Genomic DNA, 25,289 nt, shown 5'->3' with positions numbered 1-25,289 from the left:
ATTTGTTCACGAATCGCACTGAATCGATTCTCGAGTTACACACTCACGCTTTAACAAAACTGCAAAACCTAGGACAAAAATTATAATATTGACAAATAATCCAAAAAAATCTTTTAAATTATTCCTATTGAGAAGTGTTCATTCTCTGGTTCTTTGGAGATTCTCTCAAAGCCTTTTTCATACACAATATCAGAACGTGTAAAATGTACATAAAACATTCGTACATACATTTTCCAAACGAATTGAATGTTACAATTTATATACGAATGGATTTATGAACAATGTACACAGATTTTTCTTTTCTCCTTGTCTTTCATGAATAAGGAAACACAAACTGTGAAACATCACCGTTTTGTGAAACGAATACCATGCTGTCAGAAACATAATGCCATGTTAGTTACACAATCATTCTGCTGGCCACCCAAGCTAAAGCGCTGTAATCCAAGACGGCATTTAATACAGTAATTAACACTACTGTATATGATGATGTGTGTCCTTCAGACCAGACAGAAAACAACTCAGACAGATAATCAGGACTGACAGCATCATTGATCCGCAGGAGAACGCGATGTGATTATATGAAGGGGAAAATGTCCACAGATTTACACATGTACACTTGAAATGACTCTAACACAAAGAGTTATGAACTTTTTTTTCAGATCCAGTGTCAAAAGACCCAATTAATATATTACAGCTGTTAAAATACAAGTTAAAATACTTTCCCCTATCCCACTTTAATATAGCCTACAGTCAGAGACAATAATAAATAAACTATAAATAAACCATTTGTTGTTTGAATAATGGCAGAAATGTTCTGGAAACCTGTTTGAAAACAATTACTATTTTTTTGTATGCGATAAATTGTTGTCCAGTTTAACGTGTTACGCAATTAATGCAGCATCCGTATTTTCTGTCATCCTTTGGCTAGCGGTTTGCAAAAAAATATGCAAATTAGCCCCGCCTCCACTCACTCACACCAGCTCAGAGATCCACTCGTTGACGATCACATTGACGTGATTGGTTACAAGGTAGTTTGTGACGTCAGAAACACCAGCGATTCCGAACTGCGTTTTTGAGACAGCAATGGTGTTGACTTATGAATTTGCACATGGTTTGTCTTAAAGCAAATTAAAAACACCACATAGACATTAAAACAGCATTAAAACAACATTAAAAACTTGATTTTCAGCACAGGGAGACTTTAAATGAACATAATGAGTTGTGAGAGTGTTTTAAAGTGACAGCAGCCACTAATGCGTCATTAATGTTAATCAAAGAACAAAGGTAACAGAGAAAATGACTCACTGCTCTTGACTAAAGAACTTATGTAGCTTTAGTAAGGATTAATCTATATTTAATTTATATTGATGTAGTGCAGACTGTTTGATAACTTTTATTATGGGTTTATGTGGGTTTTAAGTTCACGTAAATTAAGTTAATTGAGTTGCTATATTTTTTGAAGCCTAATAGATGTTTAAAAAAAAGTATAGCTTTCAATACACAGTAATGTTGAATGGCTATAATTAATGTTTAAAATTGGTGGAAAAAATCAATTGAATCGAGACATCAGTAGCAGTATTAGTATCAGTGATACTGGCCTTCATCCATAAAAAGATGCCATTAAACAAGTATTTAAAATATACTGTCAAATAGATGGTGATTGGTTGAAGGTTTTCGTTATTTATTTATTTTTTTACTAGATCTTGGATCTTTTTAGGCCTTGCCATCAAAAAGTAATCGTTTAATATTAACCAAGTTACTAAAGAAATATATTACTTTTCTAATACTTTTACCAGGAGCTTTAAAAAGAAAAAGAAGCAGCTCTTACCTTATTACAGAAGAGGCGTTGAGATGACCAGTGTGATGAGCATCTGTATGTATCAGATGAGATCAGGCTTGTTTCTCTGTACAGTATCTGACACATAGAGACAGCGGATCACAATGATTATCCATCCCCGTCTGTCTGTCTAGTGATTGGCTGAACAGTCAAACGCTTCAGGTCATATAAGCACAGCACTGAACACAGTATGATGACGGGACACGTGACATGAAGTTCAATAAATGACACGCACACAGCACGCTCACCCCGAACACCCCGCTGGCTGATTTCTAATTAAACGCGCTATTGTCTGATAGTTCATCATAAATCTAAATTCACAATCATGTGGTTCTTTATCCAAGCCTACTTTGTTAAATGCATATTACAAAAAACAAATATGAAACAATACTGTACATGCGCAGGCAGCGCAGCTTAGGACTATATAACATATTTAGTTATTTACAATTGCTAACAAGCGTTTACTGATACTTAAAAATTCCTTTTTGTAAACTCTTAACACAGCAACACACCTACATCGCATAATTATAGTTGAATAGTTCATTTTCTGGCCAAAACCACATTTTGTTAAATAAATAAATACAAACTCTACATTTCAAAATGCTAAAAAAAAATAGTTTTTTGTTTTTTTACATATACTGACTCTATCAAAACACAGCAAACCGACTCAAAATAGAATCATTGTCAAAACACTAGCACAAGTTTTCTATCCAACATGAACATAGTCAATAATAGCGCAATGACTGTCAGAATACTAACAATTGATGGCTTTATGAAAACTGCATTACTTGTCGTGTTTCAGTTCTACCTGCAGACAATTTAAAATCCATTATTTTTTATAATTCAGTTTCCTTTTACTGTAAGCCATTTTTGGCAACATACTATCTAAAAGTGAACGAGTCGTTACTTTATAGGATGTATAGTAAAAAAAAAAAAGTAGAAAGTAACAGAATTGCTCAGGGCAGCCTCTGGTCAAATGATTCCCAATGCAGAACATGCTTTCTGGGGCTTTACATGAAGCTTTTACTGAAATGAAAACATAAAAAATTGCTGCCATTGATCAACAACAAATCCAATATACATGGCCTTTGGCTACAATATGGAAGCTTTTTTCGCCACAGAATAAAAGAGTCGTCTCACAATTCTAACTTTTATTCTTACAATTCACCTTTTTTATTTTCTATTAAATAGTGAAAATACGCTTTAATAGGTTCCACATGTGTAAAGGGAAAACATAAAGATGCACAGTCCAGCACACATTCTTCCTCCTCTCCCCAAACTCCTCTTCTCCCTCTCTGTCCTGATCTAACTACTCCTCTCCCTCCTTCAACTATTCCTCTCCCTCGCCCAGACATTATTTTATTCTCTCTCTGCTTCTCTGAGTTGTTCTGCATCCACATTGAACAAAATCAATTCAAAGAGTCCCTTTTTACTGTGTATGTCCACCTGACTATAACTCACAAAAATGCTTTTCAGTTATTTCAATAATATACTATATATATATATTTTTAATTACTTTTGAGTTGTTGCAGAAGTAGAGGCTTTTTATACTATATTTAAGGTTGGAAACATTAGGTCTTCATTTCTGTCATGCTAGCATTTGTAAATAAGACCAGCAAGATCCGTGATTTTGGTATTGGGTAAGCTTGAGTGAAAAGAAAATGTAAGCATTTTAGAAACATGTTAATTGACCGTATATTGTTAGCCTGGGAAAACCCAGACAACTTCCGGCAAATTTAGATTTGCTCTGAAAGTTATTCTGGCAAAGAGCTCATTCAAGCCCATTTCCAATCCGTCGAAATCGCTGCACCAATCAGAAACGTTGGGGCGGGCTTTACACGATGACGACAGCGCTGGGATTTTGAAGCAGATTTTGTAAGCTACATTACAAAGATGGATGCCGCCGTCGAACATCACTCGTTCCAATCAGCTATCGCGTCTGTTTCCTTTTATTTTATTTTCCTTTTTAAAATAAAAAAGGTTATTTTTTCCAAATTATTGTTGTTTCAAGTTATACTTATTAAATGTGAAAATGTGCAAAAGAAATGTCAAGAACTTGATATCAAACTCTGTAATTTTGAAAACTTAATAAAAAAATAAAAACAAAGTTCCAAAAAAACAACAACACTCGGAGATGTTTCTCCGCCGCTCTGCATACGTCATCTCCTTCATCGCTCTGATTGGGTTTAGGTCTATCCGCGACGTCCGTTGGTGACGCCCCTCTGGAAATGATTTGTCTATGACGCTTTGCCAGACCATAACTCAGTTACAACTGAGAATGCTCTGGTTTTAACCATAGTATATTGTTTGAAAACAACATGAATTGTGTTATAGGGTCATAACAGATAGATGTTGTGCTTATTGTGTAAAATGTGACTACAGATCGGACAAAAGGATGTTAGCAATTGAAAAAATTGCCAAGTATTGGTATTACCATGGTATTGAAAGGGACTTAGTCCTCTTGTGCAAAACGTGCAAAAAAGGAGATTAGATAGATAGATAGATAGATAGATAGATAGATAGATAGATAGATAGATAGATAGATAGATAGATAGATAATTTTGTAGCATGTGCACTTACATGAACTTACAGCGTTCTAAGTACTGGGTACTATATGGGTCACATGGGTTAAGGTTAGGTTTAGGGGTAAGTTCAGGGTCAGTAAGTAGTTACCCAGCTATTGTAATTACTATAATAAGTATATAGTATGTACATGGGGAACAGGACTTTAAAATAAAGTGCTACCAATTGAAGTAAATATTTGTTCAAAATAACCACCTCAGCTAAGAGAGTACATTATCCACAAGATGGCACCACAAACTCATCTAATTGCAGCATAAGCTTATCTTAAACTAGGTTGTGCTCGGGCATTTCAGATCATAATTTCAGACACAGGATCATGATCATGTATCATGACATTGCTTCACTGGTAGTGTTATTTATTGTTTTCCTTTTCTTTTTTTGTAGTAAACTGATGTGCGGCTGTGAAAAAAACATCAAAATATCATTCTCTGACTCTGAGACATGAGGATTGATGTCTTTCAAATTCAGACAACAGAAGGGAAAACAAATAATTGATATCCTTCATTTACAAATGTGGCGTTCCTCATGTGTAAAACACTTTGGATAAAAACATCTGCTGAATGGGTGTAAAATGTAAATATAATGATCATCATAATGATGATTCATATAATTATAACAAAAAAATTAATGTATATGCTAATGAACATTTCATATGATGTTTGGGAGTTTAATGACTCACTTCAAAAACAAATATCAAAAAGATATCAGAGCACATGTTCCCTCTAATGTAAACACGACAGATGATTGACATGCTAACACTGGAGATATTTACATATAAATAATTATATTTAATTTATCTAAAGAATGTGTGAGTGATGTTTGCATGTGCAACTATCACCGCCACAATGCCATGGCGCATTGTGAGTAGTTTATTTTTTAGCAAATTTACTCATTTTTGTTCAAGTATGAGGAATAGTAATAGTGATGTGTGATTAATAATCTTCAAATCAACTGAAATGATTCTTCAAATACATGATTAAAATGGAAAACATGTTCAAGCAGACGTGCAATGAAAATGGAAGGCTTGTGTTCTTGCTGTGCTGTAGACAAACTTTTGCTCTGTTGGATCATAATAAATTAAAACTTGTAAGCCTAAGATGTCCTTGTGGATAAGCAGAGGATAAGACTTCTCATCCAGACAGATGTGGGCAAGTTCAACGGTTCTTTAGAGGAGGACGTCTCCATAAAATCCTCTCACTTGAGACATAATAATCAGAGATTTCGAGGTGAATTTAAGCCAGAGTCAGATTCACTGCATGATAAGTGCGGGATAATGAGTATCAGACCCTAGAGATCCTTCAGAGGGATTTTTCTCCCTTAAACACGCATGCATGCTCACATCTCCACGGTCTACAGGTCAAACTATCAACACAGACTGCCAGCTTTACAAATTCATGCATATTTGTTTATTATACTTTTAGGCTAATTCTGGAATATTTTCAGCTACCAGTAAGAGTGTAGCACTTTCAGCTCTGTTTAAAATGTTGTAATATATTTACATCTATTTCCCACCCAAATCAGTTTTTTGGCATACTTGAAACTTTTGGCAAGCCGAGGGATGATAAAACTTGTTGTGAAATCTTGTTGACACATTAAATCGACCATCTTTTTTCGCCAGCAGCAGATCTGAAGACCTCAAATTTCATCTGCGATCTGAAAGAAATAAAGGAAAACCGTTTAGGAAGGATCTGCCAGACAGCCGAGAGCTTCATAATGAATTCTTTGTGGAAGTACAAAACATGGGGTCCAAAAGTCTGAGACCACTAGTGAAAATGCTTCTATTTTAATTTAAAATGTAATACAATTTTTTAGAAATGCTTTTTGAGAATGTTCCAAAGAGCATCTTGAGATTCAATGGAAGCATCAGACCATCTTCTGGACAAATAGTCACATGATCAATGTCACTAATTTTGGTAAGACCATCGGTAAGTTTTTTTTAAAAGGGGTCTCTTATGCTCACCAAGGCTACATTTATTTGATTTATAATACAGTAAAAACAGTGATATTGTGAAATATAATTACAATTTGAAATGAACTAAATCAAAACTAAACTGATTTCAGCTGAATAATGGCCCTATTGTCATTTTTAGAGCTGCTTTACAGCAGAATTGAACTCTGTTTGCATAATTGATCATTATTTTCCGGTTTAATCATTGTAAAGCTGCTTTGAAACAATCTGTACTGTATAAATCGCTATATAAAGGTGACTTGACTTGATAAATGTCTACTTTTGATAAATTCAATGCATCCTTGCTGAATAAAAGTTTTTTTTTTTTTAAAGGTGACCTATAATTCAAAATTGAATTTACCTTGGTATAGTCAAATAACAAGAGTTCAGTGCATGGACATGACATAGAGTGAATCTCAAACTGGACTGTTTTCGCGTTCTCATTTAATTCACGTTTATGAAAAACACCCCTGAAAAACGGTCGGTTCTCCATACAATACCGACTGTGACGCAATAGTCGGGATCATTAATATGTACGCCTCCAAATATTTGCATAATGCCAGCCCTCAATGCCAGGTGGAACTGCGCAGCCGAAGCATGGCAGTTGCTCAGTGTGGATGTACACATGAACACAAAAGTATTTTTTAGTTCCTTCATCTGAGCCTCTGAAGAAACAATGGGTTAATTTTATTTTCTCTGGAAATTTCCAAACATTTCACCGACTGTTTCCTCAACTTGGGCCAATACAGAGCTGGCCTCGGATCGAGCTACCAAGCAACACTTTCTGATGTGTAATTGTTCAAGTTCAGACAGGTAATCTTTCTCTCAAAATCGTTCAATACTGTTTATGCATCAGTAAGTCAAGCCAGTGACTAAAATATCAGCTTCACATCGTTTCTTTTAGTAGGATGAAAATAATCGTATTTAAATTGTGAACAAATTATATACAGAAAGCGATCAAAGAACAATCTTTCCACACAGCGCGAGTTTATCTGGACACTTGCCAAACTCGTTATGAAATCAATGACGCACGTTACTGCACAACGAAGCTCTTACTGTATTTACATCATCGTGTTTGCATTGGTGAAAACATTAGAGAGAGTGCAGAAACTGCTTTGCAATGATAAGATCTTCATTCTCGCGATCAACACACTGTCATCTGCTCAATGCTCATCACGGCAACATTTTATGTGATGGGAATAGATCTAAATACTTTAAAAACATCTCACGATTCGTTAATCTCGATAGCTGTTATAGTAAAAACGTATAATAGCTGTAGTAAAAGTATTCGAGAGAGTTTCACATGTAATGCGTAGCTATTTCACATGCAACCATGTCAGCCAATCACAGCAGTGGCCGCGGTTACACTGAATCCCACAGAGACACGCCCCTTCAAACAGAGTGTTCAAATCAGAGGCTAAAAGCAGGCTAGGAAAAATGCCATTTATTTCTAAATTATGATTATTTTTGATCTAAAAAACATAATAACATTATAAGGGCAACCCAGGAAACATTATAAAATAATAAATAAAAACATTCTAGGGCACCTTTAAGTCTTACTGACCCCAAACCTTTGAATGGTAGTGAACTTTATCTTCATTTTACATCATACCATTTCTTTGCTTAAAATTTTTCAAAATTCCCAAAACTTCTCTTTATGTCCAAATGCAAATTAGACTTTGAATCCCAGATTTTCAATGTGGTTTCAGACTTTTAAACTACGCTGTATATTATCTCAGGCGTTGTCAAAGAGAGAGGAACGTACAAAAGATGATTCAGATTGACTATAAAAGTGATAAATTAGTCTAAATGAAAATATATTTTATTAGATGAAATTGTACTTTTTAAGCTTCCATCAACAAGTGAGATCCTTATTTTCAGTTCCTTTTGCTTTTCTTTCCCAATTTCTAGAAATCACTGATTACTGAAATGAAACCACAGCTTACTGAACAACATAATTAGTCTCATTTGTCAAATAAGTTTCTCGGTTTCTCGTTCTAGTAAGTGTTGAGTGGCTGCTTGTACTATATTTATTCATTTATGTCTAATTAGGAATCAAACAGCAACTTGATGTTAATATGATGAATAATACAGAGTTAATTATTTCCTGGCAAATATCTGATTGGCTGTTGTTTAGCAGCAATCATGCTATTAAAAAAATATTTTTTAGCTGCATTAGAACATGCCAAAAAATATAAAACACATGATAAGCTGTTATATTTTTCTGCAACCAATCATTACAAAGCTGAATTACACTTCTGAAGACGGCATGAAATTCTTCCCTATTGTGACGTACATCCGAGTGAAACGGCTTCTCGTACAAGAAAAAATGTAGGGCGGGACTTGATTTTGTCCCTCAAGAATTGATTGGATGGTTGTGGTTTTCTATTGGTTGATCTCATGTGATTGACGGGTTGTCTCGCCCTTGCGACAGTAAACGCGTCATCAGAGAAGAGAAGACGCTGCAAGAGGAGGGGAAGTTATTTTGATCAAAGATTAATAATGATGTGCATGTGTGATGAATCATTTATAATAAATACTGCAATGTTCAATAAAAAAAACAAGAACAGTCCATTTTAATTTCATGGTGACTTTAACAAGAGAACTGGCTACAACTGATCATTTATTTATAATTTATGTGAGAAGAATGCCAATAATTGTATCTGTTTGTTCACTCACTGAAACAGACATAATTGCGTGGATTTGAAGAGGAAAACACTCTTCAAATCCAATTTAATTTGTGTGAATCCTGATATGGAGGATGTACATCCAATTTCTGTATGAAATTAAAATTGTCATTTCATTTCTGAAGATCACGTGTGCATGGCGGCCTGTTAACGCTCACCTGGCTGGTCCTGCCGTGTCGTGCGTCGCCCTCGCTTGTCATGGGCTCATCAGAGATCGTCCTAAAATGAATGAATAAATAATTTTGGCAAATAAATACAGCAGCTGAGCTCTTGACACGACCCTTAATGTGATTGAAATTTATGATTTTTGGGTCCTTTCTTATGACAAAAAAACGTCCAAAACAAGATTCAGGCTTATGTATATTAGGTTGTTTTTTTTATGAAACTCACCGACTTTGATCAAACAAGTCATGGTTTCCAATCTGTGAAGATATCTGTGGAGAAGATTTATTATTTTAAAACATTATTAATTAATGCAATAAGGCTTAAAACATAGAGCAAGTCTAAAATATTGATTAATCATTGATTTTTTTTTTTGGCAATGACAAATAAATGAATTCTCCTACAGTTTAATGATATGAGACGGTATGGGCTGTATTGATTATCAGTCACTCACTGTTGAAAACAATTCCTCAACATGCATCTCTTTTCTATTCGTTGCATGCCTTCAAGGCAATTCTACCATGTGAGTTTTCTGCAAAGCAGCCTCTCTAAAACTCAATTACCCGTCATGACTCCAGGGTCAAGCACTTTACAGGCCAACATTTTACATATTCATGTATTCTCTGGATTTATTTCTAAGACAACAGCGTTAATCGAAAAGATACAATATATTGCAGGATGAAATTATTATCGGTCAAGCCTCCGACATGTTTAGTGATGAAGATATTTGTTTCTCTTTCTCTTCTACTGGATTGCATTGTAGCGAGCAGCAGGTGACGTGTGAAATTGAATTTCCATTTCCCTGCTGTCAATTCTGATCGCTCACATTTGGTTGGACACTTGGAGCCACCAGGGAGGGACTGAACAGGTGCAAAGAGTGGGACCAAAACAAAACAAATCAACGGATAAAACATCGCTGCTGATCTGGTCGAGAACATTCACCCAATCAAAACAACACTGGACCATTTCAAACGACCCCTGAATGCTTCTGACAGCACGACATGTGTTCTTGTTTTGATCCCATAACTGCAAAGCATCTTCATGTTTCTACTTTTACATTTTACATTTGGGCCACTCTCTTCATAATAAATGGTTATAGAGGATATTTCTTTAGTGAAATGCAGTTACGGGAGCAGAATGAAGCAACATTATGTTTCATTCAAAAGACAGTTTGGCAGCAGAGCATGGCATTATGGGGAAATACAAGAATTGCTTTTATTCTGCGCTCAGTAATATAATAGGCCAATGTCCACTCTGCTGTCATGTTATTCTTGGATAACCTTACGTGCTTGACTGCATATTTCTTTTCCAGTGGACTGAAGGCTATGTTATATATGGAATATAAGAAAAAGTCAAAAGAATCACCCTCTTGAAGAATTAAATGACCTGTAAATCTGCATAGGTCAGTATGTGCAGAGGTCAATTGAACTTGTGTCTTTGCTCTCATTCATGAATTGATTTTGTTTCAGTGATTTCATTTGTAACGCTCCAAGTACCTTTTTCTTCCCTTTTATATATTTTTTATGTTATCTATTCATCTATATCCTGGGACATATTTTTTTCCGACAATTTGTCTGATGATGATTTATGACCTAAACTCACAAAACAATTTCAGGCATTAAGATGTTTTGCAGTGAGAAATCGTTTGTCGATGAAACCCAGCTCAACTAATCGCAGATCCTGCAACAGCTCAAGGATTGTGCATTGATCCAGTCCTCAATATTGTCCACCTGTGGACATCTTGATTTATGCACGCAGTGACCTTGCTGTTGGGGCCAAAGGTTAAACGTTAATAGATTCTGAAAACGCCACATTCAGGGTGGAAAAACTAACATTTTTCTCAAAAAGAGTAATTGATTTAGCCATTAGTTGATATCATCCCAGGGCTAAATTTAGAAGAAATATGACTTAAGTTGTTTTGGGCTTTTCTTAAATAAGAATAGGCTACCATAGCAGTTTGCATGTTTTAATTCTAAGACTATAAGGTTATTAAAAAGGTAAACGGTATAAGACGCTTTCAGAATGATTTTGTGTTTATGTTATTTTAATTCACTGGTGGCTAAAAGGCTGGGCGACATAAATAGCAATATTATCACAATAATCGAACAATCAATATAAAATGACAGAATATTGTGAATATTGAATATTGTTGAAAATTAAGATAAATGTAAATTTCATATATGCAATTTCACTCCTGCTGAAAAACTAGCCAAGAAGTACTTACAGTATGTGTTCCAGCAACTAGTTCCCCATCTGAATGAGTTTTAGTGCCATGTGAAAATATAGAGCATCTCTTAAACCATTGATAGACTTGTGAAACACTTGCATAATTTACCGCATTGTTCAACCGAACAGTGACACTATTTTCTTTTAGAGCTGCTGTACAGTCAAAATCAACTTTGATTGATCATTGAATCATTTTCCTGTTATCACTGTAAATCTGCTCTGAAACAATCTGTACTGTGTAAAGCGCAGCGCTATATAAATAAAGTGAGTTGACTTGACATGTAAAGGAAAACTGGACTCATTGGACCACAAATAAATTGTGTGATTTGTGCCACAGTAGACCTTCTATCGGTTTGGACCAGACGGGATTGCCTTCAATGCCCTTGTGCATCATGAGCCTTAACGCCCAACACCCTGTCACAGATATGTGGTTTGTCCCCCTTCAGACAACAAACCCACACGGCTTGCCCTTTCAGAGATGCGCTTAATAGGCTATATTTGATTTTTTAAGATTACAATTCACATAAAATTCATCCCACGTTGACTTAATTGATAAACTAATATGATTTCCATCTTTAAAAATGTGAATTTATTTTATCCATACATTTAGACAGACATATGAAGAGGACATGAAAAAATCCTGCGCAGTAAGAATGACTGTTACTGTGGCTTTTTGTTATTATTACAGAAGAGTTTTTTTGTGTTACACCAGTGGGGCTCGACAGCCTTAGTCAACGGGTTGGCGCGTATGGTTGGGTTGCGGAGAGATTGTGAGATTGTGGTTAGGTCTCAGCAGCAGGAGGGACGTAGAGGTCAGTAAGCTGGGCTGAGTTGAGTGGGGGACGGAGGGGGGTGATTTTGGGACGCAAGAGTCACTGTCTTCATGTTTTATCATTTACGCCTGTGTTATGGAAATCATCATTATGAACAGCAGCTACGCTAATTATTTTCCCTTTGCTTTTCTGCTGTTATCTCGGGACGCGAGTCCCGAGAAAATGGCGTTCGTCAGCTCCAGTTTGTATCCAGCCTCTCACGGAGACTTCAGATGCTCCAATCACAAAGCCTATGAAGTGACGACTCAACACGGGCGATATGGACTCTCTATGGTGGACGGCACTGATCCTCAACAACTCGTCTTAAGACCGGCGAGCATACTTGGACTTCCAAAACAATCTGACTTGTAATGCTGCCCGAATCATGCACTGTTCCTTCGTTGGCCAGAGGAGAACTGGCCCCCCGACTGAGTCTGGGTTCTCCCAAGGTTTTTTTTCTCCATTCTGTCACCTGATGGAGTTTTGGTTCCTTGCCACTGTTGCCTTGGCTTTTGGCTTGCTTAGTTGGGGACATTTAATATTCAATAATATTATTGATCTGCCTTACTTAAGGTGGACGTTGACGCAATTTCTTTTAGAAACAAACTTTGTTATATTGTTTTCATGTTATCACTGTGAAGCGCTTTGATACAATCTGTATTGTAAAAAGCGCTATATAAATAAAGGTGACTTGACTTGACTTGACTTGACTTGTTACCCTATAAGTTATTACATTTTCAAATTGATCGAAATTAAATTTATATTATTATTAGTCTGCTTTTTGTTGTCAAACCCATTTTAAAGTCAAACAGTGACATTTGTCATTGTCAGTACGGAGGATGCGCGTGTTCACTGGCGCGTGACTGGAAAGATGCAGCGCGTGCTCTCAACACTGTTTCGAGACTGCGCGGTCACGTTTGGAGAGGCGCGCCGGGTACGCGCTCGCGATTCAGCCTGCTGCAGCATATACCGAAGACGCTGGGAAAATAACACTGACATTTCATTTGGATCTAATTTTCTAATCCCATCTTAAAACAAAACCTAAACTTTTCTTTGCTGAAATGCCTTTTCTCTGATGATTTATGGATCATGGATCCTCTCTACATCTCTTCGCAAAACTCAAGCGCAAACGGAACCAACGGTTCATTGGTCAATGACACAGACGTGTTCTCGAACCAGTTCGTTCAGCCAGTTTGGCAGATAGTTTTGTGGGCCATCGCATATTGCTGTATAGTTCTGGTGTCAGTTGTTGGAAATATCACTGTCATCTGGATCATTTTAGCGCATAAGCGCATGAGAACAGTTACCAACTATTTTCTGGTAAATCTCGCGTTCGCAGAGGCGTCTATGTCGGCTTTCAACACCGTTATTAACTTTGTGTATGCAGTGCACAACGAATGGTATTTTGGACTTGTTTACTGCAGATTTCACAACTTCTTTCCAATAGCAGCTGTGTTCGCAAGTATTTACTCAATGACGGCAATAGCCCTGGACAGGTGAGCTATATTTACACTTACAAATGGTTACATGTTTTGGTTACATGTGATTTTAATGTGTCCCTGTTACAGTGTAATTATACATTTAAAGGTTAGGGGTTGGTGCATTTAATTATGCATAATTTATAGTTTTTACTGTAGTAAATAAATACATGCAACATGTGTAACAAGGACACAGTGTTACCCATGTTTTTTGTTGGTACATGTATATACTATTGTTTTCTTGAAATAACCTTGGAAGCCATTGTAAATAGTACATGAATTTCCATAATATATACATATTGGACAGTCACCTCTGATAACAGACCACTTTATCGCTCTGTAAAGCTGCTTTGAAACTGTGTATTGTGAAAAGGGCTATAAATGTGAATTGAATATGACACAGTACTATTTTGTAAGGATTAACTGGCTATAAGACATGTGCTCCTTTATCTTTGCTCCATGCCTTTTCTTTAGAGAAGGTTTTAAGCCTGAAAGGTGAAGTAAATTGTTTTTTGAAATGGCAGAAGAATCAAAATTAAATTAAATGTGGCTAAACAAGAGTATATATAGTAAGTGTCAAAAGTTTGGAAACATTACAATTTTGTAATGTTTTTGAAAGAAGTCTCTTATGCTCACCATAAGATTTGATTTCTTTAATCAAAAATACAGTAAAAACATTAATATTGCTGAATTTGATTACAAGCTAAAATAACTGTTTTTTATTTGAATATATTGTAAACTGTAATTTATTCCTGTGATCAAAGCTGAATTTTGAGCATCATTACTCCAGTCTTCAGTGTCACATGATCCTTCAGAAATCATTCTAATATTCTGTTTTTGCTCCTAAAGAAACATTTCTTATATTTTTTCAGGATTCTTTGATTAATAGAAAGTTCAATAAATGGTATTTATTTGCATTTATTAAAGCATTTATTTAATAGAAATCTTTTTACAAATTTCTTCAGTCACTTTTTATCAATTTAATGCTTCCTTGATGAATAAAAGTATTAATTTTTTTAATCTTACCACAAATGTTTGCATGCTATCATTGTTCCCACAAAAATGTTAAGCAGCAAAAACTCGTTTCAACATTGATAATAATAATGTGACACTGAAGACTGGAGACTTCAATCATTGCATTCATTACATTTTTAAAATAAAAATAGCATTTGTTACCATAACCTGTAGCACAGCAACACCACTGTGCTGTTTTTGGGAGGATGGAATTGAAACCTGAAAAATCAAACCTGTATAGAAAGCAAAGATCATAGAACGAAGCTGCATTTCTATAATTGCTGTGGGGAAAGACCCAACCCACTAAAAAGACAAACTCCAGTAGTCATCTCTCTCACTATCCAAATCATATCAGCAGGACCAGGCAAATAATTTCGGGTTAATTCAAGTGGCTGATTCTCCTTTGAGTTTGCATAAATAGCAGGTCAATGCCTTTGTTAACCCCCCCCCCCCCCCCCCCCCCCCCCCCTGCAGGTACATGGCTATCATCCACCCACTCCAGCAGCGCCTGTCGTCCGCTGAGACCAAGTTGGTGGTGGGGGTGATCTGGGCCCTGGCGCTGCTCCTGGCTTTCCCCCAGTACTATTTTTCCAGCACCGCTCAGCTGCCAGGACGTGTCGTGTGCTACATCAACTGGCCAGAGTACAGCGTGTGGGATTTTCAAAAGACGTGAGATAACTTTCTTTTTAACATGCATGTTTGTTGGACAGCCTACCTGAAGTATAGAGGTCGACCGATTCATCGGTTTTGCCGATTAATCGGCACCGATAGTTGTTTGGTGGAACTATCGTTATCGGCAAAAATCCACACCGATAGTTTTTCCGGGTTGCGTCCGTTGCTGGAGCGGCTGAGAAGTGCGCGCGGTCATTACACAGCACGAGAGCGCTCAGAACAGAAAGAGACTGCTGGCATTATACAGAGTGAGAGCGGCCTCTAGAGGACAAATAACAAACTATCACTGGCTGAGTTGTTTGAGATAGGTCCGACTGCAGAACCGCAGAACCATACGTCATAGCAGTGTGAGGATGACAGCGCCAGCCTGACAGTCTGATGCCGGAAGTGGGCGTGGCCAGGCATTGCGCTACTTCTGTGTTTTAGAACGTTTCAAAGTTTAAAACAATGCTATTATAAATATTTGTTTAAACGATTTAATTAAAGATATGTTTAAGATGTGTGTATATATATATATATATATATATATATATATATATATATATATATATATATATATATATATATATAGTTGTGTGTATATATACAGGTGAAACTCGAAAAATTAGAATATTGTGCAAAAGTTCATGTAATTCAGTAATTCAAATTAAAAGGTGAAACTAATATATTTAGTATATATAACTATATACATATGCATGATTATACTTTTCAGAGGGCCGACATTTCTGTATTTAAAATCCTTTTTTTTATTGATTTCATGTAATATTCTAATTTTCTGAGATTTTAAATTTGGGGTTTTCATAATCTGTAAGCCATAATTATCAAAATGATAACTTTTGCACGATATTCGAATTTTTCGAGTTTCACCTGTATGTATATATATATATATATATATATATATATATATATATATATCAAATATTATAAAATATAATAATTATTTGTCCTATTAACAAAAGACAATATATTACTACAATTAAAAATGCTTTTCAATTCAATCAAATGTTCAAGCTTTGTTTTAATTTTATTATTATTTTTGTTTAAAGCTTTATTCAATTTATATTGTTAATCATTTGACACAACAAATGGATAAAGTATAATTTTAACTTTTAAAAAACAATTTTGTTAATACTCAACCATTTCACAACTAACAATTTTTTTTCATAGACCAAACAACATAATTCTATGGTGGACTGAAACAAAAATGATTAATTAAATACAATTATTTTTTTCCTCTGAAATGGCAAAAGCATCACACACAGATGTACCTGCTCTAAATAGCTAAATAATAGTAATTAAATAAAAATAAAAAATCGAACTAAATAAAATAAATTATAAAAAACAAAATCAAACCAAAGAAAATAAAAGCGAGTGTCATGACGAAAGGCGCCTCATGAAATCATCAGGATTAACTCCATGTGTATGGAGTTTTGATCTATTTAGTTTATTTGTCACTTGAAAATTATTGTTAAATGTGTGCCTGCATAACTTTAATAAGATTTATTTTCTTTGGTTTGATTTTGTTTTATATAATTTATTTATTTTATTTATTTTGATTTAATTACTATTATTTATTTGGAGCAGGTACAGCTAGTGTGTGATGCTTTTGCTATTTCAGAGGGGGGAAAAAACACATTTTATTTAAAAAATGCTTTTCAATTAAATCAAATGTTCAAATGCTCAAGCTTTGTTTTCGTTTTATTATTTTGTTTGTTTTAAGCTTTGTTCAATTTATATTGTTAATCATTTGACACAAAACAGATGCATAAAGTATCATTTTAACTTAAAAAACACTATTAACATTTGTTAATAGGCTACATTGCCTGTCTTTTGTTAATAGGACAAAACATAGTTATTATACTTTATAATTTTATAAATATCATATTTTATAATATTTTATATATATATATATATATATATATATATATATATATATATATATATATATATATATATATATATATATATATATATATATAGGCCTATCTCTTAAATATATATTTTGAATGAAATCGTTAAAAAATATATTCATAATAGCATTGTTTTAAACGTTCTAAAACACAGAAGTAGCGCAATGCCTGGCCACGCCCACTTCCGGCATCAGACTGTCAGGCTGGCGCTGTCGTCCTCACACTGCTATGACGTATGGTTCTGCGGTTCTGCAGTCGGTTACTATTGGAGTTGTTTACGTTAACACGTGAGGCAGCGCGCAGCACGGAGAGAACACGCAGCGAGAGCGCTGACATTTAAAACACCGACAGCGAAACGGTATGAATACATAACACTAAAGTAGCTACATATTGCCATATCATTACAAATTAATTCATTTGTTAACTAGATGCTGCATCAGCAGAGAAAGAACAGTAGTTTGCCGTCGAGGCTGTGAGGACTCTAACATTACCTCAGTCAACCGTTAATGCAATGTGACAAAAACACACGCAGACCTGACCCAAATGTTTTATGGCGCAATTGTTACCATCTATTTGCACAATTTTTATCCGGCTGGTCACTTTTATGCATTCATTAGCCGACGAAGTTGCATATTTAAAACTAGTGACGTGATTGCTTTCTCAACATTGATATGTTCATGCAGCCGACAGAAACGTAAACTAATCAGAAACGCGTTCGATTTAAGATCTTTTTAAATCACTACAATAGATCTTGTTATTTTGATTAAATAATCATCAAGTGTTCTAAAATATAGAAGCAAATAAAGTGAGAGACTATAGGCTATATTACGTATACATAATACAGGTCTTTATTACATTTTAATGGCCATCTTTAAGCACGACTCTTTGGAATCATATGAAATGGTAACACTTTACAATAACATTCCATTTTTAGCATTAAATAAGGTTAATACAGGTTGTAGAAGAATTATTCATTGTTACGGTAGTTTGTTAATTTCAACATTTACTAATGCATTTGAGATGGAGTTTTAATTCTTATTTTATCTTTTATTACCTTCGTTAATGTACTATGAATGAACTAACATGAATGATAAAGGTACAATTGTATTGCTCATATTAATACATGCAGTAAAAAGGTATATTGCATTATATATAGTTCATGAAAGCTAGTTAATACATCCTTGTTTACAAATGGGACTTGCAAAGTGTTACCTATGAAATGTACGTTTGTTTCTAGGTTATAGCTATAATGAAACCTGTAATATTTTAATGTTTAAATTATTTTCTGTATAAAGTTAATATATTCATATTTATTTATTTAATTGAGCACATTTCAGTTCAGCATTGTTTTATTGTGAGTATGATGTTTGTTTTTAATCCAGTATCCATTAAAAAAAATATTGGTTGAATTATCGGTTATCGGCATGTACGGTCAAACCTAGATATCGGTATCGGTAAAATCCACTATCGGTCGACCTCTACTGAAGTATAGCATTTAAAAATGTCAAAATCCACACAAACGTCCCGAAACTACAGTCAAACTCACACTTCAAAACACCTGAAAGAAACACCTGCTATTGCAATAATAATATGAAAAAGACAAAGACAATTCAAATCTTGCCCAAAAATGCATATTCGCAAGTCTCCTCTTTTAAGACAGCCCTGCTTATTTTAGCAAAACCCTAACATAGCAATGAGAAATCTGCCAATGCAGAATGAAAACAACATTATGGACACCATAGGGTGCTCTCTCAGCAGTATTCGGTCGAACCGGTACAAAGTGTGTGGCTTGGTCTGATTTACGATATGAATATTTAAACTGTGGCCAAGTAGCAATACGCCCTGTCCTGCATCTTAATCACATATTTATCAGCTACTGAGCGAGTTTTGATAGATCTTCACATACGCTCACTCTAATTGCTACCAACTCCAATCCGATTCTCCAATATCCTGCCAGTTTCCTGCAATGGCTCTGTAGGTGTCAGGTGTCGACGGCATGCTCTTATTTCCGTAACAGCTTAGTCGTTCACCCACCCGTACAGTCAATCTTCCAGCAGGCTTCTCCCTGTCACGCCAAAGCAGTGAACGCCTCTACCTCCTTTAAGTGACATAACCTGTCAGACTTCACCAATCCTACTTTGCAGGAATCAATTCTTGAGGTAGTATCTCAAGCTTTTGTCTGCCCGAACATTCTTTAAAGGTATAGATAGTCTCTGAGAGACCAATTCTGGGTATCACAAGATAACAAGATGTACAAGATAAGGAGCACTGATCAATGAACTCTTTTTAACTGGTTGGTAGATCTTTGTGTGTGTGTGTGTGTGTGTGTGAGAGAGAGAGAGAGAGAGAGAGAGAGAGAGAGAGAGAGAGAGAGAGAGAGAGAGAGAGAGAGAGAGAGAGAGAGAGAGAGAGAGAGAGAGAGATGATGGATAGCCGGAAAGGGACAGAGAAGAGAACGGGAGAAGTAGATTCAAAGTTACTAATGTTTTCTTTATGCACTCACATATTTGCGTCCAGCTATCGGAATCTGCAGGATTTTGGATAGTGCACAGCATGATTTTTGTTTTTGTGCTATCACTCGTCATGTTAGCATGATTATCTCCTTATTTCCTACCACATTACAAGCATTTTTTGAAATTAATCAACTGGACAATATTTAATTACCTCTCACCACTGAGATAGTTGTGGAAACATGAAAAGGAAAGCGGTAAAGCCCCACAACTCATTTGGCTCATTCTAAATAGCATGACACGTTCAATCAGAACAACAAGAGAGAAGAAGGCATTCACATTGCTTTTTTTGGATTGTCTTACAGGACAGGAAATGCAGAGTGTTTTGGTTAATGCGTGAAAGGCCTGTGTATATTTTCCCTCTATACCTCTCCTGTGAGACGAGTGTCTTTCTAGATAAGCCTCGGGCTAATTAGCACGTTGAATTGTACAGCGCTCCAAAAGAAGAGAGGCACTGCCGCAAGCGCCTGAATCCTGAGAGCATTCACAGGTCATGATTCAAAAGTTTTCCAGCGGTTATTTTTAAGTGGGAGCTAATGTGAGAAAACATGTGGGACTCTGAGTTGTTGGTGTGTGGCATCCTTTTGTGTAAAAAATGTGCACTCAAAATATGTCTCAACAACTTTGAGTCTATTTTCATCTTGGGTTTCATGTCTTGTTCTTGTTCGTTGGCTGCCTCTCCCATACTAATTCTCCATCTGGCTGTCTTCTGTCTCTTTCGCTCTCACAGGTATTACGTCTGCGTGGTTGTGCTTATTTACTTTCTGCCTTTGCTCATCATGGGTTGTGCTTACCTGGTGGTGGGACGCAGTCTCTGGGCTAGTGAGATTCCTGGAGACTCTTCAGACCGCTATCGACAGCAGCTGACCGCCAAACGGAAGGTCATCATCTGCAGAGTGACATAAAAGCTTAAATGTCAATTGCATTGCTGAAAAGACCAGCTTGAATGGATAGTAACCCTGCAAAAATTATCTGATGAAGCTTGTTGAGAGAATATCTTGCGGGTTTATCTAGTTAGGCCGGGTTCACACTGTACGATTGTGGCCGTCTGAGACAAATGTTGAGAATCCTAAAAGATTCCTCTGTTCCTAGGCCAAAATCTGAAGTCTTTGTTCGCTAGTTTGCAGACAGCTGATTAATGACCGTTGCAATCAAATTGTACCTCCGACAAAATTCTGGCAGAAGATTTGACACACAGTCCTGCAGTGCGAGTTCTCCTAGGATAACCATCAAATCAAAAACCAACAGAAGCTCAGAACCTGATGACACAATTATAGAGACAACAATAAACCACCAGCTCCATACACATCGTCTTTTTTTTAGGACAAGCCATGATCAAAATTAACGCTAGAGACTGTTTTTGTTTGCTAGCCACCATTTAAATCCTGCATGTAATGCAGCTTACAGTCAATGAACGTGTCACGGATTGATGATGTAAAACACCGGACTCGTCTTCTTGCGTGCGTCCGTTTTTAATGCATTTTGACTGTCGTACAGTCTGACATGAATAGGGTTGGGTATCGTATGGGTTTTATCCGATTCCAGTACCTACTCGGTATTTTTTAAACGGTTCCGGTGCTTAAACGGTTCTTAAGTCGGTACTTAAGAAAATGAAACCGCACACACTTTATCAAAAAATAATACCCTTTAATTTACAGGGCCAAACTGGACACAATATTAACTTAAATCTTTAAACAATATAAATACAAGTAACATATGGTAATAATAAAACCAATATAAAATAAAAATTCATATTTACATAATATCAAATGAAACAATATTGTATCAAACAATGTAATAATACTGGAGATTAATAGAGATTACTAGCAGGCAGAGCTGCCAACTCTCACGCATTGACCGTGAGACTCACGCAAATGACCCTTTTCACACAGAGAAATCGCGGACAAAGAGGACACTGACAGACAAGACAGAGAAGGTTACTTTTGATATGGAACAAATCCACAGCTGTCAGATTCTGTCAATATTTTTACGAGATTCACACAATAAATAACGTTTTGGCTCTTTGAAATGTGACAGATCGCTGTAGCGCGTCAGTTCAAACGGCACGTGATACAGCAGCCTACAAATACAAATCCACTGCTTCTTAGCTACGCAGCGTTGAGTGAACCTATGAAAGAGAACATCTCTGGTTACTGGTGTAACCTGTGTTCTCTCAATTGGGAACGGGACGCTGCCAAGCTCCTCGCGCTGCCGACCAGCTTCCTTTTTCGGCAGAGAAATCTGAGGAGCAGATGGCGCGCGCGCGCCAACATAATATGACGACGTAAGTGCGTCGAGGCGGCGCCCGCGCCATCAGCCAATGAATTGGCTTGATTCTATATGGGATTCAGACTATCGGCACACCCAGAGGGCGTTCTGACACGTAATTTTACACGTGAAATGCAGCCAAACCTTGTGAGAAAGAGCGCGCATGCGAGACAGAAGAAACTGTGCTCCAAACTGTGTAGCACACGCACGGCGGAGAGAGAGCGAGCGAGAGACCTTGTGTGTGTGTGTGTGCCTAATGAAGTTAGGCACCGAAATCAGGCACCGAAATTTTCGTTCTTATTCCGTCTGGTTACTACCGTTTACGTCGGAATCGGTTCCCTATTGGCACCGAGTTTCGGTACCCAACCCTAGACATGAATGACAACTGAGATCCTGACAAGCAACAGTTTTAAATCGTACAGTGTGCACCCGGCTTTAGATCCCATTCTTAGGGACCAGCATCCAAAACACAACATAAGCTGGTGACCAGCTTTGGTGGTCTGTTTAACAGGAACATGACTTAGGTTTTTAACTTATTTCAGCTCCTTCTATTTTAACTTACGTAGGTGGTGAAGATGATGATCGTCGTTGTGTGCACCTTCGCCGTCTGTTGGCTGCCCTACCATGTCTACTTCCTGTTGCACCAGTTCCTTCCTCACTTATTTGAGGAACCCTACATCCAACAGGTGTACTTAGGAATAATGTGGCTTGGCATGAGCTCCACCATGTACAATCCCATCATCTACTGTCTTCTCAATGACAGGTGAGAGTTGGTTCAGTGGAAAACAGGTTCGGGTTTTAAAGCGAATCATGCAATACTCATCTATCTGTGCAGGTTTCGAGCTGGATTCCAACAGGCGTTCTTCTGGTGTCCTTGTGTCCCTCGAGGCTCCTATGAAGGTCTGGAGCTCAAGTCAACTCGCTATCTTCAGACGCAAGCCAGCATTTACCGTGCCAGCCGAATGGAGACCACAGTATCCACAGTCATGCCGAATGGAGAGGTAGACCTTCAGGAGAACACAAGGAGATCCATAGATCTCACGTCCAATGGTTCTTCACGAAGTGCCTCAAAGACTGTATCTGAGTCCTCCAGCTTCTATTCTAGTAACAATCTAGCTTAGAAAGGAATGCAAGAAATACTTTCGGCGGGGTTATAGTACCAATCCTGTGAGGAGAAGGGCAAAGATTTACGTTCCAGGGAATGTCATGATGTGAGGTACAACAAACCAAAACAGGTTTTTAGGTTTTCTTGTGGACGGAAGGATAATGTGTGAAAACATCATCTAGGCTTCAGCTGAGTTTTACTACTCAAGGCAGCTGGATAGAAATCAACCCCGTAAGAGTTCACCAAACAACTTACCCAATCGCCATTTGCTATAGGAGTCCAGGACCCAGCAGGTTTGTTTAGGAAAACTTGACCATTTGATGCCCTTGGCAACGATCTGTCTTTCATTACTGCTGGTCGTTGATGATTCGATAGCCAGCATGACGACATGGAAGGGTTTGCACCTGTTGTTGCATATTACTGGACTACGGAGGCGACAATGTAAAGGATTTGTCTGGAATGCAGAGGGTCATTATAAATATAGCACCAAGAGAGAGGGAAAAAAACTACTAACATAGTTACTTCCAATTATATCACTATAATCCTCTGTTAAATCCAGAGTTTATTATTAGCATGTTATATTTACATTTACACATTTAGCAGACGCTTTTATCTAAAGTGACTTACAACTGAGGAATATGCATGAATATGCAGAATATGCATAGGCAATGAATATGCAGAAGCAATGCATCTTAAAGTGAAAGTGACATGACATGAAGGCCAAATATGGCAACCCGTACTCAGAATTTTTCCTCTGCATTTAACCCATCCAAGTTAGTGCACACACATTAGGAGCAGTGAGTAGTGAACACACACAGACACACACACACTGTAAACTGTGGACACACAGTTGCGGTATTGAGGGTGGAAGAGAGCGCTGTTCATTCACTGCCTTACCTATATTTTCCTGCCAGTATTGAGAATCGAACCCGCAACCTTCGAGTTACAAGTCTGACTCTCTAACCATTAGGACAATAAACACAAAAAGTGCTAGTAATATAAAGTTTTAGCCATCATTCAGAATAGTACAAGCTAAAATAGGGAGGGATTAAAGAATAGTGAAAAGATAGATAAAGACATTAAAAAAAATCTTCAGCAGGCAGCAGTTAAATGCATGTTGTTGAGTAAACGCTACACTGTCTTTACAAAAAAGACCATGTTATATACATTTTATTAGAGGTATATTTTTATTATTATTTTAAGAGTTAAAACTTTTTGATTGTATAGCTTTAAAACCTAGCTTTTGTTTTGTGGCGTCCGATTGTAGTATCTTGATAAAAAGAAAGTATAGGCCTACAAAGAGACATAGGCCTAATACAGGGATAGATATTTGTAAAGATTGTGCATTGAAATTATAATAGCATTTTCATATACAGTACATTATATGCCTAGCTAGACAGCTTGTACAGAAGTTTCTGCAATAAGTTCAGTGTTATCAAAATCTACATTCAAGTGCGTGCTAGTCCTACACCTTTCTTTTAATCTGAGATTTGCTCACAGTGGTTGTTGTACATCTGTGTGTAATATCATGATGCTGTTTGCCGTGGCTTGCACTCGCTTTACATGCTTTTTTTAGCGCAAAATTGTAGAGGCTCTTGCTTTGTTGGGCAGGTGTTAGAGCTGCTTTGATGCCTGCAGAAGAACAAAAGAGCAGCGATGTTCCACCTTTTGAACTGTTCTGCAGCTGCATGCGCTTGCATCTATTCTAGCGTAATATCTCAGCCCTCTTAATGGACACATGTTTATAGTCACTCTGTATTTTATTTAGACTGATAAAACAGACAGTAACACAAAACTGCATAGAATTGCTTTTATATGTGACGCATCACCAGCTGGAAGTTTTTTTAAATTTATTTGTACATATTTGATTTGTGTTGTATTGATTTCCCCAGGAGATAGTTGAAGGCCAAATCTTTTGACAGAAAAAAAAAAAATTAAGGGACCATAATATCAAGAATATGCATCATAAGAGGACATACACTCACCTAAAGGATTATTAGGAACACCTGTTCAATTTCTCATTAATGCAATTATCTAATTAACCAATCACATGGCAGTTGCTTCAATGCATTTAGGG

General features: G+C 36.6%; 2 protein-coding genes across 9 annotated transcripts in view; one reads left to right on the top strand and one right to left on the bottom strand.

Moving 5' to 3' along the window:
• The window catches only part of slc4a5b (solute carrier family 4 member 5b), a 63,865-nt gene extending 61,947 nt beyond the window's left edge, over positions 1–1,918 (bottom strand). For all 8 annotated transcript variants that reach the window (XM_056261445.1, XM_056261446.1, XM_056261450.1 and 5 more), the window contains exon 1: positions 1,829–1,918. The gene's annotated coding sequence lies outside the window, so the exon portion shown is untranslated. The remainder of the gene's footprint in view (positions 1–1,828) is intronic.
• Positions 1,919–13,204: 11,286 nt separating this feature from the next.
• tacr1b (tachykinin receptor 1b) lies at positions 13,205–23,382 on the top strand. Its single transcript, XM_056261458.1, has 5 exons — positions 13,205–13,751; positions 15,222–15,416; positions 20,570–20,720; positions 22,674–22,870; positions 22,943–23,382. The coding sequence occupies exons 1-5, from the start codon at positions 13,345–13,347 to the stop codon at positions 23,226–23,228; spliced, it is 1,236 nt and encodes a 411-aa protein (XP_056117433.1). The 5' UTR covers positions 13,205–13,344; the 3' UTR covers positions 23,229–23,382.
• Positions 23,383–25,289: the final 1,907 nt, after the last annotated feature.

The sequence above is a fragment of the Rhinichthys klamathensis genome, unplaced genomic scaffold (assembly GCF_029890125.1).
Source record: "Rhinichthys klamathensis goyatoka isolate OS25496 unplaced genomic scaffold, OSU_Roscu_1.1 h1tg000183l_1, whole genome shotgun sequence".
In the NCBI taxonomy this organism is placed as follows: domain Eukaryota; kingdom Metazoa; phylum Chordata; class Actinopteri; order Cypriniformes; family Leuciscidae; genus Rhinichthys; species Rhinichthys klamathensis.
Note: the sequence above shows the minus strand (reverse complement) of the source record. Positions and strands in the feature narration are given on the sequence as shown.